At 42.1% G+C, this 13,305-nt stretch overlaps 1 protein-coding gene across 3 annotated transcripts; it reads left to right on the top strand.

Moving 5' to 3' along the window:
• Positions 1–6,994: 6,994 nt before the first annotated feature.
• Positions 6,995–10,196, top strand: LOC129868897 (RNA-binding protein lark-like). 3 transcript variants are annotated; one of them, XM_055943224.1, is made up of 2 exons: positions 6,995–7,197; positions 7,739–10,196. In XM_055943224.1, the coding sequence occupies exon 2, from the start codon at positions 7,872–7,874 to the stop codon at positions 8,835–8,837; it is 966 nt and encodes a 321-aa protein (XP_055799199.1). In that variant the 5' UTR covers positions 6,995–7,197; positions 7,739–7,871; the 3' UTR covers positions 8,838–10,196. The 3 variants fall into 3 exon arrangements, with proteins under 3 accessions (XP_055799199.1, XP_055799197.1, XP_055799198.1); XM_055943222.1 differs by having other exon boundaries at positions 6,995–7,236; XM_055943223.1 differs by lacking the exon at positions 6,995–7,197 and adding an exon at positions 7,248–7,510.
• Positions 10,197–13,305: the final 3,109 nt, after the last annotated feature.

The following is a 13,305-nucleotide window of genomic DNA, read 5'->3' as shown; positions in this document are numbered from 1 at the left end:
GGCCTTGGGCCGGGAGGTGACCAAAAATCTGATGGTCACTCTGACTGAGCTCCAGAATTCCTCCGTGGAGGTCCTTCCAGAAGGACAAGGATCTCTCCACCAATCAGGCCTTTATGGTAGAGTTGCCAGATGGAAGCCACTCCTCTGTAAAAGGCACACGACAGCCCGCTTGGAGTTTGCCAAAAGGTCTCTAAAGGACTCAGACCATGAGAAACAAGATTCTCTGGTCTGATGAAACCAAGATCCAACTCTTCGACCTGAATGCCAAGCGTCACGTCTGGAGGAAACCTGGCACCATCCCTACGGTGAAGCATGGTGGTGGCATCATGCTGTGGGGATGTTTTTCAGTGGCAGGCACTGGGAGATTAGTCAGGATCGAGGGAAATATGAAAGGATCAAAGTACAGAGGGATCCTTGATGAAAACCTGCTCCAGAGCGCTAAGGACCTCAGACTGAGGTGAAAGTTCGCCTTCCAACAGGACAACGCAGGAATGGCTTCGGGACAAGTCTCTGAATGTCCTTGAGTGGCCCAGCCAGAGCCCGGACTTGAACCTGATTGAACATCTCTGGAGAGACCTGAAAAGAGCTGTGCGGTGACGCTCCCCATCCAACCTGACAGAGCTTGAGAGGATCTGCAGGGGAAAATGGGAGAAACTCCCAAATACAGGTGTGCCAAGCTTGTAGTGTCATACCCAAGAAGACTCGGATGTAATCACTGCCAAAGGTTCTTCAACAAAGTACTGAGTAAGGGTCTGAATACTTATGTAAATGTGATATTTCATTTTTATATTTTATCAGCATAACACAACAGGAACCAGGATTAGTCGAATGAGGCAATGTTTTTCTACTCCTCAGTTGTCCAGTGTTGGTGATCGCGTGCCCACTGGAGCTGCTTCTTCTGGTTTTTAGCTGATAGGAGTGGAATCTGGTGTGGTCGTCTGCTGCAATAGCCCATCCGTGACAAGGACTGACGTGTTGTGCGTTCCGAGATTGCCAGAACACAACTCGTAGTACTGTGCAGTTCTTTGCCTGTTAGTGACCTGCCTGTAAGCTTGCACAATTCTTATCATTCTCCTTCGACCTCTCATCAACGAGCTGTTTTCGCCCACAGAACTGCCGTTGACTGGATGTTTTAGAATTGTTTTGGACCATTCTTGGTAAACCCTAGGCACTGGTGTGTGTGAAAAGCTCAGGAGGCCCGGCCCTTTCTGAGATACCTAAACAACGGCACCTGGCACCGACGATCAATCATACCGCGCTCAAAGTTTCTTAGGTCACCCATTTTGCCCTTTCTAATGCTCAATCGAACAGTAACTGAATATCTGTCTGCCTCCTTTATACAGCAAGCCACGGCCACGTGACTCACTGTCAGTAGGAGCTAACTATTCCTGTGAACGGGGTGGTGTACCTAATAAACTGGCCACTGCCTGTAAATCACAACAGACCTTGATTTGAATTGACCTTTGCCTTTGACCCATAACTGCAGAAAGCAATGCTATTTTGTTTTCCGTTTCAATACAAAGCACAGCGCAATAAACACACATAGAAACTAGAGGTCGACCGATTAATCGGGGCCGATTTCAAGTTTTCATAACAATCGGAAATCAGTATTTTTGGGCACAGATTTGCCGATATTTTTTAATTTTATTTTTTTAAACCTTTATTTAAATCTTTATTTAACTAGGCAAGTCAGTTAAGAACACATTCTTATTTTCAATGACGGCCTAGGGGCAGAACGACAGATTTTTAACCTTGTCAGCTTGGGGTATCTAATCTTGCATTGATTACATTGCACTCCACGAGGAGCCTGCCTGTTAGCGAATGCAGAAAGCTAAGGTAAGTTGCTAGCTAGCATTAAACTTATCTTATAAAAAACAATCAATCAATTACTGTCATTGCTCCAATGTGTACTTAACCATAAACATCAATGCCTTTCTTAAAATCAATACACAAGTATATATTTTTAAACCTGCATATTTAGCTAAAAGAAATCCAGGTTAGCAGGCAATATTAACCAGGTGAAATTGTGTCATTTCTCTTGCGTTCATTGCACGCAGAGTCAGGGTATATGCAACAGTTTGGGCCGCCTGGCTCTGCGAACTAATTTGCCTGAACTTTACGTAATTATGACAACATTGAAGGTTGTGCAATGTAACAGGTATATTTAGACTCATGGATGCCACCCGTTAGATAAAATACGGAACGGAATAAACGTTTTGTTTTCGAGGTGATAGTTTCCGGATTAGTCAAAGGTATATGGTTTAGAGAGAAATAGTCGACGCGTTATAATTCCTGTAATAACTTGCGGCTGAATTTGAAATTGGTTCCTTCGTTATTTTACCGTTCATGTCTTCCATAGAGAATGTATTGATCTACTTCAAATAAGGTCTGTGTTTCATGCAGGCTTAAACCGCCTCGACGTTTTGATACCCTTGTAAATCTCACTAGGATAAGGTAACGTTTGTCAACATATTTTCATAAATCCACTCTACAATTTTTTTCATCTTCGCTTATATTTAGCCAATATTGATCAGAGTTACCTTGTCCTATGGATATCTACACAGTTATAAAATTGGCACGGTGATGTAAGCCTACACGAAGCACAGACCTTATTTTAAGTGAATCTAAAAATATCCTATGGAATAAATGAAGGAACCGCTTTTCAGATTTTGCTAGGTGTCATGGGAATTATGACTCGCACTTTGGTTGTCAATTCTAACCATGCCCATTATTAAAATAGGATTTCCTGCATATAGAAATTAAAGTTTTTGTTTTCAACATTCATCACAGGTAACTTTAACTCTATTTTTATTCAAACAGTTGAGAGTATTTGTCTCCTAAGCAGACTTCAATATCATTGTCACTTCAGAGCTGTGTGTGTATTTATGTATTAAGTTAAAATAAAAGTGTTCATTGTTCATTCAGTATTGTTGCAATTGTCATTATTACAAAAATGTGTGTGTGTGTGTATGATATATATATATTTTTTATTTTTATTTTTTATTAATCGGTATCGGCTTTTTTTGTACTCCAATAATCGGTATCGGCATTGAAAAATCATAATCGGTCGACCTCTAATAGAAACAACGTGAAAATCAACATAAAAACAAGTGTCTCTGCTAAAATGAAAGGAGATTGGACAGTGAATTAGAACACGGAAGAATTACGCATTCCTGGACTGCAGATCTTGGTGCTGTGTTCTTTAAACCAGGGGATCCTCACAAGACCCAGTAGTGGGGCAATTGTGGAAACATATTTTGGCCTATATTATAGTATATCTGACCTAATATTTATCACTACACAATTTCACTTTGTTTAATAGGGGTAGCCTAGATGCAAAAAAAGGGATGAGCCCGTAAACAGACCAGCATGGATGAAATATTCCATGCACTCAATGTGGACTGGAAAATGTTCTGTGGTAGTTTTAGGCTACTTCTTGGGCCTTAGGTCCATCTGTCTCTCACTTCTTCTGGACTCAACAGTTTGCCACATAGTTGGCATATTTTTTTCAGACCCTGTCCTCAGGTCTGGAAGGTAGTGTAATCCGAATGGAGCGCAGGAATTACTTGGCATTAGGCACTGAATCAAAGATGTGGGTCTTGCTCTCATGGGTGATGTGTAGCTTTGCAGGGAACATCAGAGAGTATGTGATGTTTTTGGCTGCCAATTCTATCTTGATCCCATCTTGATATTTTATTTTCCGCAACAGCTCTGCAGTATAGTAATTGAAGACAGATATGCGCTTGTCCTTAGAATAGTTATCCCTTGGTTCTCAACAGCTGCATCATCTCCTGTTTCCGTTTTAGTTTTGAAGCAGTCTTCACCTGACAAAGTTATGTTAGTGTATGTCAGTTATCCCGTGAGCGCTTTTGTGCCGGGCGTTGGGCCAGTAACCAAAAGGTTGTTAGATCGAATACCAGAGCTGACAAGGTAAAGATCTGTCGTTCTGCCCCTGAACAAGACAGTTAACCCACTGTTCCTAGGCCGCCATTGAAAATAAGAATTTGTTCTTAACTGACTTGCCTAGTTAAATTAAGGTCAAATAAAAAAATGGAAACTACCGCAGAAATTGAATGTAAATCATAGAAAAATATACAAATGCATTCGGAAAGTATTCAGACCCCTTGACTTTTTCCACATTTTATGTTACAGCCTTATTCTAAAATTGATTAAATTGTTTTTCCCAGATCAATCTACACACAATACCCCAAAATGACAAAGCAAAATAGGCTTTTAGAAATTTTAGCAAACCCTTTACTCAGTACTTTGTTGAAGCACCTTTGATTGCGATTACAGCCTAGTGTCTTCTTGGGTATGAAGATACAAGCTTGGCACACCTGTATTTGGTAAGTTTCTCCCATTCTCTGCAGATCCTCTCAAGCTCTGTCAGATTGGATGGGGAGTATCGCTGCACAGCTATTTTCAAGTCTCTCCAGAGATGTTTGATCGGGTTCAAGTCCGGGCTCACGCTGGGCCCTCAAGGACATTCAGACACTTGTCCCGAAGCCACTTCTGCGTTGTCTTGACTGTGTGCTTAGGGTCGTTGTCCTGTTGGAGGGGGAACCTTTGCCCCAGACTGAGGTCCTGAGCGCTCTGGAGCAGGTTTTCATCTCTGTACTTTGCTCCGTTCATCTTTCCCTTGATCCTGACTAGTCTCCCAGTCCCTGCCGCTGAAGAATATCCCCGCAGCATGATGCTGCCACCACCATACTCCACAGTAGAGATGGTGCCAGATTTCTTCCAGACGTGACGCTTGGCATTCAGGCCAAAGAGTTCAATCTTGGTTTCATTAGACCAGAGAATCTTGTTTCTCGTGGTCTGAGTACTTCAGGTGCCTTTTGGCAAACTCTAAGCGGGCTGTCATGTGACTTTTACTGAGGAGTGGCTTCCATCTGGCCACTCTACCATAAAGGCCTGATTGGTGGAGTGCTGCAGAGATGGTTGTCCTTCTGGAACTCTGTCATAGTGTCCATCGAGTTCTTGGTCACTTCCCTGACCAAGGCCCTGTTCTGTTTGGCCAGGCGGCCAGCTCTAGGAAGAGTCGCGTTGGTTCCAAACTTCTTCCATTTAAGAATGATGTCGACCACTGTGTTCTTGGGGACCTTCAATGCTGCAGAAATGTTTTGGTACCCTTCCCCAGATCAGTGCCTTGACACAATCCTGTCTCGGAGCTACGAACAATTCCTTCAACCTCATGGCTTGGTTTTTGCTCTGACATGCACTGTCAACTGTGGGACCTTATAAGGACAGGTGTGTGCCTTTCCAAATCATGTCCAATCAATAGAATTTTTCCACAGGTGGACTCCAAGTTGTAGAAACATCTCAAGAATTGTCAACGGAAACAGGATGCACCTGAGCTCAATTTTGAGTCTCATAGCAAAGGGTCTGAATACTTATGTAAATAAGTTTATTCAATTTATTTTTTATACATTTGATTTTTTTTTCTAAAAACCAGTTTTTGCTTTGTCATTATGGGGTGTTGTGTGTAGAGGTTTTACTGCAAAAGACTTACAAGGTGTGTTTAACAAAGAGTCCCGTCCTCCCAGGCCGTCACCCTGGTGTAGGATTAATTCGGCTCAAAGTAGTGGAATGTGGTGTAAAAAGAAGATGAAATAGTGGTATATAAGTGTAGGGTTAGTTGGTGGTGAAATTATTTTGGGGGGTATCACAAAATGTAACTTGATTGAGCACACACTCCCATTACAGTAGGTGGTGGCATGCACAAACAAAATGTGCAAATGCCATGATACCAAAGAAGAATACCACTCATCGGTTTCTGTGTCAAGGACGGAGGAAATAGTGTTGGCCTTGCAGTGGGTGGAGGAAGTCAAGCCAAACAGAGTAGTTATTTGCTCTGATTCACGTGCAGTGTTAATGAGTCTCCAGTCCTTAAGCTCACATAGCAGACAAGACCTGCCTTATTAGGTGCTACAAACCCATGGCAGGATTAGACAAATGTGTATACAGAAAGGATTTACTTTGGTCCCAGCCCATGTGAGAGTGGAGCGGAATGAGGCAGTTGATGTACTGGCTGAACAAGCACTTAGTAGTGGGGGTGTTGATGTTGTAGTTTCAATGAGCAAGGAAGAGGCAAAAAGCCTGATATGGACAGTGATGGTGCATAGATGGCAGGAGCAGTGGAATAGAGATACTAAGGGCAGGCATTTATTTAAAGTACAGAGGAAAGTCGGGGAGAATGGCAAAATATTTTTTATTTTATTTAACCTTTATTTAACTAGGCATGTCAGTTAAGAACAAATTCTTATTTACAATGACGACCTACCCCGGCCAAATTCAGACGACGCTGGGCCAATTGTGCGCCTCCTTATGGGACTCCCAAACATGGCCGGTTGTGATACAGCCTGGAAGGGACAGCAAAGGACAGAAGAGATGAGGCTATTTTTACAAGATTGCGGGTGGGACACAGCCAGTTGAATAAATGTGATAGGAAAGCATCCAACAGGAAAGTGTGATTATTGCCAGGAAACAGAGACCATGGAGCATGTATTGCTACAGTGTGGGCAGTAACAGAGGGAAAGAGAGAGGATGAGATGTAGTATGTGGGAGAAGGGATACAGGAAATTCGTTTAAAGAGGATATTGATATTGAACGTCATTAGATATAGTCTCAAACATTGTATCTTTTTTAAGAGCAACAGGGCTGGCAGGTAGTATTTACGTTCTACATGTCTATGGCCCACACTCCAGTCCAGTAGCTGGCGGTAAGGCACCATAACGTTGGATGCCAACCGCCGATAAACCGCACCAAAGAAGAAAGACGAGGAGAATCTCCTACGGGAAGGAAGCCACTATAGACTGTATTGGCACAGATATATTATATTAGAATATATTTGGTATTGGTAAGCAGCTGCACGACAAACTCCTCTTCCTTCTTCAGTTAGCCAGCTGGCTTGCTGCCTGACTCACGCCGTTTGCTGTCAGTGCGGTGTAGTAACTAGTTACCACAGTCACAAAGTCATAAACCCCGCCTATTTCTACAATTGATTTTATTAAAATATTATTGGAAACCTAACCCTTACCCCACTGCTAACCTTATGCCTAACCTTAAATTAAATTCCCCAAATCATGTTTGTATTTTCATAAACGTTGTCGATATAGACCATTGTGACCTTGTGGCTGTGTTATCTAGTGGAAACTGATGTGGGGGCTGTTGAGAAGCCGTCAAAGTACAAGGAAGGTAACGTTACATAGCTAGCTACGTAACCTAACTGGCAAGGTGAGATTAAAGTTCATTTGTACAGAAATAGACTAAACAAAAGTGACTTGGTTTGTACAACCTCAAAAGGTAGCTAGGTAACGTTAGCTTGATGTAGTTCGTTACTAACGGTTAAACATATCTAACATTACTATAACGTTGTTAGCTTGCTAGCTAGCCTGCTGCTGGCAGCTTTTCTGTTAGCTAGTTGGCCATCTAGCTCGCTCGCTAACCTTACATACACTAGAAAAACTATTCTTCTAGCTACAGTAGTCTACATCTACTAAGGTATTTGGTAAGTCCTTGTGTAACTCGCTATCAGTCAGCTAGCTAATGTACTAGCAAATATACTAGTCAGCTCCGACCCTAGCCTGGCTGCACCAAGCTTCTAGCTAACAAGCTAGCTAATGTTAACCCCTAAGAGCCAAGAGTATGCCAGAGAAAACCCCCAGCACTCCAATTTACTATAACGTTTCTAATGAGATCTTAATATCTATCTAACTCCTCTTAATTTTGGTTTTAGAGACTGAAGAAGCTGCTCTGTCACCGTTTGAGTGCTGAAGAAGAGTCCTCCAGGAATCCTCATTTACACTTGATACACACCTTTCTCTGCAACAGCTAAGTCAAGACTGTGTGTTGTTAGCTACCATACTAAAATGGTGAAGATATTTGTTGGAAACGTGAATTCCTCAACCACAGAACCAGAACTGCGTACTCTATTTGAGAAATACGGTCAGGTGTCAGACTGTGACATTCTGAAAAACTATGGCTTTGTGCACATGAATGAGGAGGAGGAAGCCCAGAAGGCAGTGGCAGAACTCCATAAGCATGAGCTGAATGGGGCGCCCATCACTGTGGAGTTTGCCACTACGAAGGTCCGCAATGCCACCAAGATCTACGTAGGGAATGTCCCTGAGGGGACCACAGCTGCTAAGATAAGAGAGCTCTTCCAACCGTTTGGTAAGGTGGTAGAGTGTGACATTGTGAAGAACTTTGCCTTTGTGCACATGCAGAGAGAAAATGAGGCCTATGAGGCCATTTCCAAGTTAAACCACTCTAAAATGGAGGGCCAAAAGATCTTTGTATCCATCTCCCGCAACAATCAAGCCAGAAATGGCAGAGGGGATGACTACCCTCCCCCACCTCACCACTATCCACCTCACCCACACCACGCTCCTCACTACCTCCCCCCTCGAGCTCCACACGGTGACTACTACGCACCTCGTGGTCGCTATCCCCCTCCTCCTCCCCTTCCCCCACCCCCTCCTAGGGCCTACTACGAGTGTGACCTATATGAGAGGCATGTCCGCCATGACCCATACTCTTCCTCCTCACGTTACTATGAGCAGGATCCTTATGAGCGACGGCTTCCCCCACTCCCTCAGCGGCCACTTTCTCCCCCCCTTACTTCCCGTTATTACCGGGAGCGCAGCCCCCTGGCTAGCTGGTCTCCACCCCCACCTTCCTCTGCCAGCTATGCCCGAAGGGGTGCCGGGCGAGATTTTGTTGGTGGCAGCTCTGTGCCCCCTCCTTCCTCTATGTGCTATGCTCTGGGCTCAGGCTTTGATAAGGATGATTACTTTGAGGAGAAGTACTCCAATGGTTTTGGTAGGGGCTACTAAGGGCACTTTTTAAAATTTTATTTAGGTGGAAGATGCCGTGTATGAGTATGTTGGCAATGAGTGCGCAGTTTTTCTTAAGCTGGGTGCAATTGTATATTATATAGAAAAACGGGTAATGGAAACAATACTGTTCATTCATAAAGCTTACTTGTCAAGTCAAGCAGCACACTTATTGATTTTGACTAGTTTTTGTTGATCATGAATAATCACCAGCCATATCAGCAGTATATGAATGCGTTTTATATTAGTGTTTCATTGTTGCCAGATTTTTAGACTTGAGGTGGTAGGCTTGTGTCTTTGAATGTTTGTTAATATTAATGTCATATTTTGAATTTTTGAAGGAGTTTAGGATTTTTTTAATGTAGTATAGGAATTAAGTTTTGTGTAGTAGGCCCTATATCAGGGGTCCCCAATTACATTCAGCCGTGGGCAGATTTTTTTTCAGCGGAGGGTTGGAAAGCCGGAACATAGTTATAGATAATTTGTTCACTGAAAATTGACCTCAAATATCCAAAACAGATCATATTTGACAAAAACAGAATAATTTCAAACCTTGATTACATTGGAATATGATCACATATACCTCACATATACCTCTTTATGCGTAGTAATACTTATTTACATATTTCCTAAATCGGCAAATAAAATCATTACGGGCCACCTATTGGGGAATCCCTCCCTACATTGAGTGGATGGCACTGACTAAAACTATTTCTGCTTTTTTAGAGACAGTTTGAAGGGAAATTGATATGTAATTATCAGTGGTAAGTTATGTATATCATACTTGTCTATCACATTTATTTTGTTGTCAAGTCCTGATACACTTTTCTCTAAGACATTTTTATTTTCTTCCTGAGGATTTTAGTCCCCTAAAATCCCTCTCACTCAGGTTTTTGTCATTCACCACAATTCAAAGGTTGGGGTGTTTGTTGTGTGCAAACTAGCTGACTGACTAACCATGCACACTGCATCAGCTGACCAAGCTCATCTCATCTGAAGGCCTTGCCACGTTCGGTGCAGCATCATAGGATAAAGCATTGTCTCCGAAACGAAACCCGATACGACCGATTCATCGACTTGACGACTAAATAAAAAGATAACCACCGAAAAATTGTTGCACCTCCGGAGTCACAGCCTGTATATCTATTTGACAGTATGCATATGAATCACTCGCTGTCCGTAGAGTTACAAGTCCTTTTTGTTTTTGTATAAAATGGATGTAATCCAAGATAAAATAATTGAGAAATCTACGCCTATAAGGACAAATCTGACTTGTTTTTATTAGAAGAAATACATGAACAAATGTCTTGATCCGCCGCTGTTGTCATTTGGCCGCTTAAATAAATGTTCGACCTCTGATCCCGTCGATTTTTCATTTCATTTATTTTTTAGTTGACTATCTTTACGAATTGATAGTGGAATAATTCTTGCTCAAATACATGATTGACAGTTACAAATTGTTTAATTGAAATGGTTTGTGTCCTTTTACAACCAAATATGAATTGAAGGGGGGGGGGGGGTGGGGAGCATCCTCACCAGTGGTCAAGCGAGTAGCTTAGAACAATGTCAATGGTGTTGAGGTGTTTGGAGGTCAAACATCTGTAGAAGGTAAGGTGTCGGGTGTATACAGGAACTTTCATATAACCTACCTCCACAAACAACCCCCCACAGGGTGCTAAACTGTGACTAAACTCACTTTTGTGTAAGACCTTACACATGGCTTTTCCCTTTTGTTTAGTCACTTCCTTTCTCCAAATAGAGGAGTAGGACTGGTATAATGTAACCCTTACCTGCTGCTATTTAATTGATCTTGTACATAAGCTATTCTATGGAAGCTTTCATCCATCTGAAAAAGGTAAGTGACAAGTTGTGTAATGAGCTTGACAGGAAAACTGAAAGTACTGAAATTGAATGTAAGGATGCACAGGGCCTCCAGCATGGTCTCTGATAATGTTTTAGTATTTATTTAGATGGTGTGCAACATTGCAACCTCTCCATGGTGCACTTCCCCAGTCTAATCCATGGTCCCACGATGGTGCACATTTTCAGTTATGTCCAAAAAATCTAATCTGAAATGTCCTATTTCTCTGTCCTTGCTGATCTGGTCTTGAAGGACTATTGACACGTGAGAATGAGGACAAAGAACTCGAAAGTAATTAGGATTTGGCCCATGTGATCCCTTTTCAAGCACATCGATTAGAATCGGATACTGTCCTCTTTCGACCCTCTTTCCTCTTCCATTCTGTCTAAAGCACATCACTGTGTACGGTTCCTTATGGTATATTTAAGGATTTGTAAGTATTTAAGCATAACGATTAGTCATTCATTTATCATTAAGTGAATTTCAACAGCCGCCATTTTGAAGACTTATTTTTCTATCATCTGCTGTGCAATAAATTATATTGATTTCCAATGCTGGGCATGACTTGTGTTCTTCATGGCGTGCGTCTCTGTGTTAAAAGGGAACACCTAATTCTCTGTTATGTAAAATAGCATACCAGTATTCTGCAATACCTGAATATTTAAAGGACAGTTTTGAACTTCTGATATCTGATGGAAGGATCTGGGCAGTAAAAGCCAATCCAGGAGATGAGCAAAGGAGACAGTTTAATCATAAAATATGGCCACTCGATCATCTGCAGTAAAGTGAAATGACTCATTCGTTCATTTGATTTCAGCCTGTGTTTGTTATTTTTATACCATTCTAGATTTTTAGTTCAGAAGTAGTGGAAGGAAGCCACTGTTGACTATTGAAATGCGTGTCCCCAGTGCATCTGATGAAGTACGTGAAGCAAATGACTGGAAAACTTGAAATATTTTTGGAATGTAGCCAACCTCGCTCAGATGCTACAACCTGTTTGTGTACCCTGTGTTAAACATATACAGTTAAAGTCGAAAGTTTACATTCACCTTAGCCAAATACATTTAAACTCAGTTTTTCACAATTTCTGACATTTAATTCTAGTACAAATTCCCTGTCTTAAGTCAGTTAGGATCACCACTTTATTTTAAGAATGTGAAATGTCAGAATAATAGTAAGAGAGAATGATTTATTTCAGATTTGATTTCTTTCATCACATTCCCAGTGGGTCAGAAGTTTACATACACTCAATTAGTATTTGGTAGCATTGCCTTTAAATTGTTTAACTTGGGTCAAACGTTTCGGGTAGACTTCCACAAGCTTCCCACAATAGTTGGGTGAATTTTGGCCTATTCCTCCTGACAGAGCTGGTGTAACTGAGTCAGGTTTGTAGGCCTCCTTGCTCGCACACACTTTTTCAGTTCTGACCAGAAATGTTCTATACCATTGCCATATTCTAATAATTCTCATGTGAGTATTTATTGCCACAGTCTAATGTGAAGCAATTCAGGCATTCTTGAAAGACAATCCTTGTCATGGAAATAAACATTATTTTTATATTTAAATACATGGATTTTGCAAGCAGTAGGCATTTAGAATTAAATTGGGAATGGAACTTTATAGTTAGGCTTCGTGATTACATCACACCCAGTGTACCTTCAAAAATTTGTCTGTTCGGCAACCATAATTTTTTCGAAAGGCAAAGTTTTCATTATTTGTCGCAATAAAAAAACTTTGAAAAAAGAAAATCCACATGGGCCTCACAAGTGGCACAGTGGTGTAACGCGCTGCATTGCAGTGCTAGAGGCGTCACTACAGACCCGGACTGTATCACAACCAGCTGTGATCGGTACTCCCATAGGGCAGCGCACAATTGGCCCAGCGTCGTCCAGGTTAGAGGAAGGTTTGGCCGGGGGGGCTTTACTTGGCTTATCACGCTCTAGCAACTCCTTGTGGGGGCCTGGGCGCCTGCAGGCTGACCCCGGTCGTCAGTTGAACGGTGTTTCCTCCGACACATTGATGTGGCTGGCTTCCAGGTTAAACGGGCAGGTGTTAAGAAGCGCGGTTTGGCGGGTCATGTTTCGGGGGACGCATGACTCGACCTTCGCCTCCCGAGCCCGTTGGGAAGTTTCAGCGATGAGACAAGATCAAAATTGGGGAGAAAAGGGGAGTAAAATACACACAAAAAATCTAAATCCACCAGTCAAATGGATATAAATGTAATAGATCTTTAGAAAAGTTATCCTGCATCTGCCATTTCCATTACACATGTCACAATTTTTTGTTGTTGCAACATTGCTTTTGTCGAACGAACCTGGGTCAATGGAAACCTACCTATTGGCTGATTGCTCCCAACTCTTGGGAATCTCCACCCAGTTGACAACTTTAAAATGGTGGAAGCCCTCAATGGCAATGTCCATGCTAAAACAGCTTATATCAATGATGAGTCCTATATCTTTCTTTATGTCAACAGGGTAAGTTAGGCAGGTAGCTTAGTGGTTAGAGCTTTGGACTAGTAACCGAAAAGTTGCAAGATCGAATCCCCGAGCTGACAAGGTAAAAATCGGTCGTTCTGCCCCTGAACAAGGCAGTTTATTTCACTAGGCC

The sequence above is a fragment of the Salvelinus fontinalis genome, chromosome 13 (assembly GCF_029448725.1).
Source record: "Salvelinus fontinalis isolate EN_2023a chromosome 13, ASM2944872v1, whole genome shotgun sequence".
Classification (NCBI taxonomy): domain Eukaryota; kingdom Metazoa; phylum Chordata; class Actinopteri; order Salmoniformes; family Salmonidae; genus Salvelinus; species Salvelinus fontinalis.
This window is presented reverse-complemented; position numbering and strand designations above follow the sequence as displayed.

What these genes read in the sequence shown, in the direction of transcription:
- LOC129868897 (XM_055943224.1), top strand. Translation starts at nt 7,872, where the DNA reads ATGGTGAAGATATTTGTTGGAAACGTGAATTCCTCAACCACAGAACCA.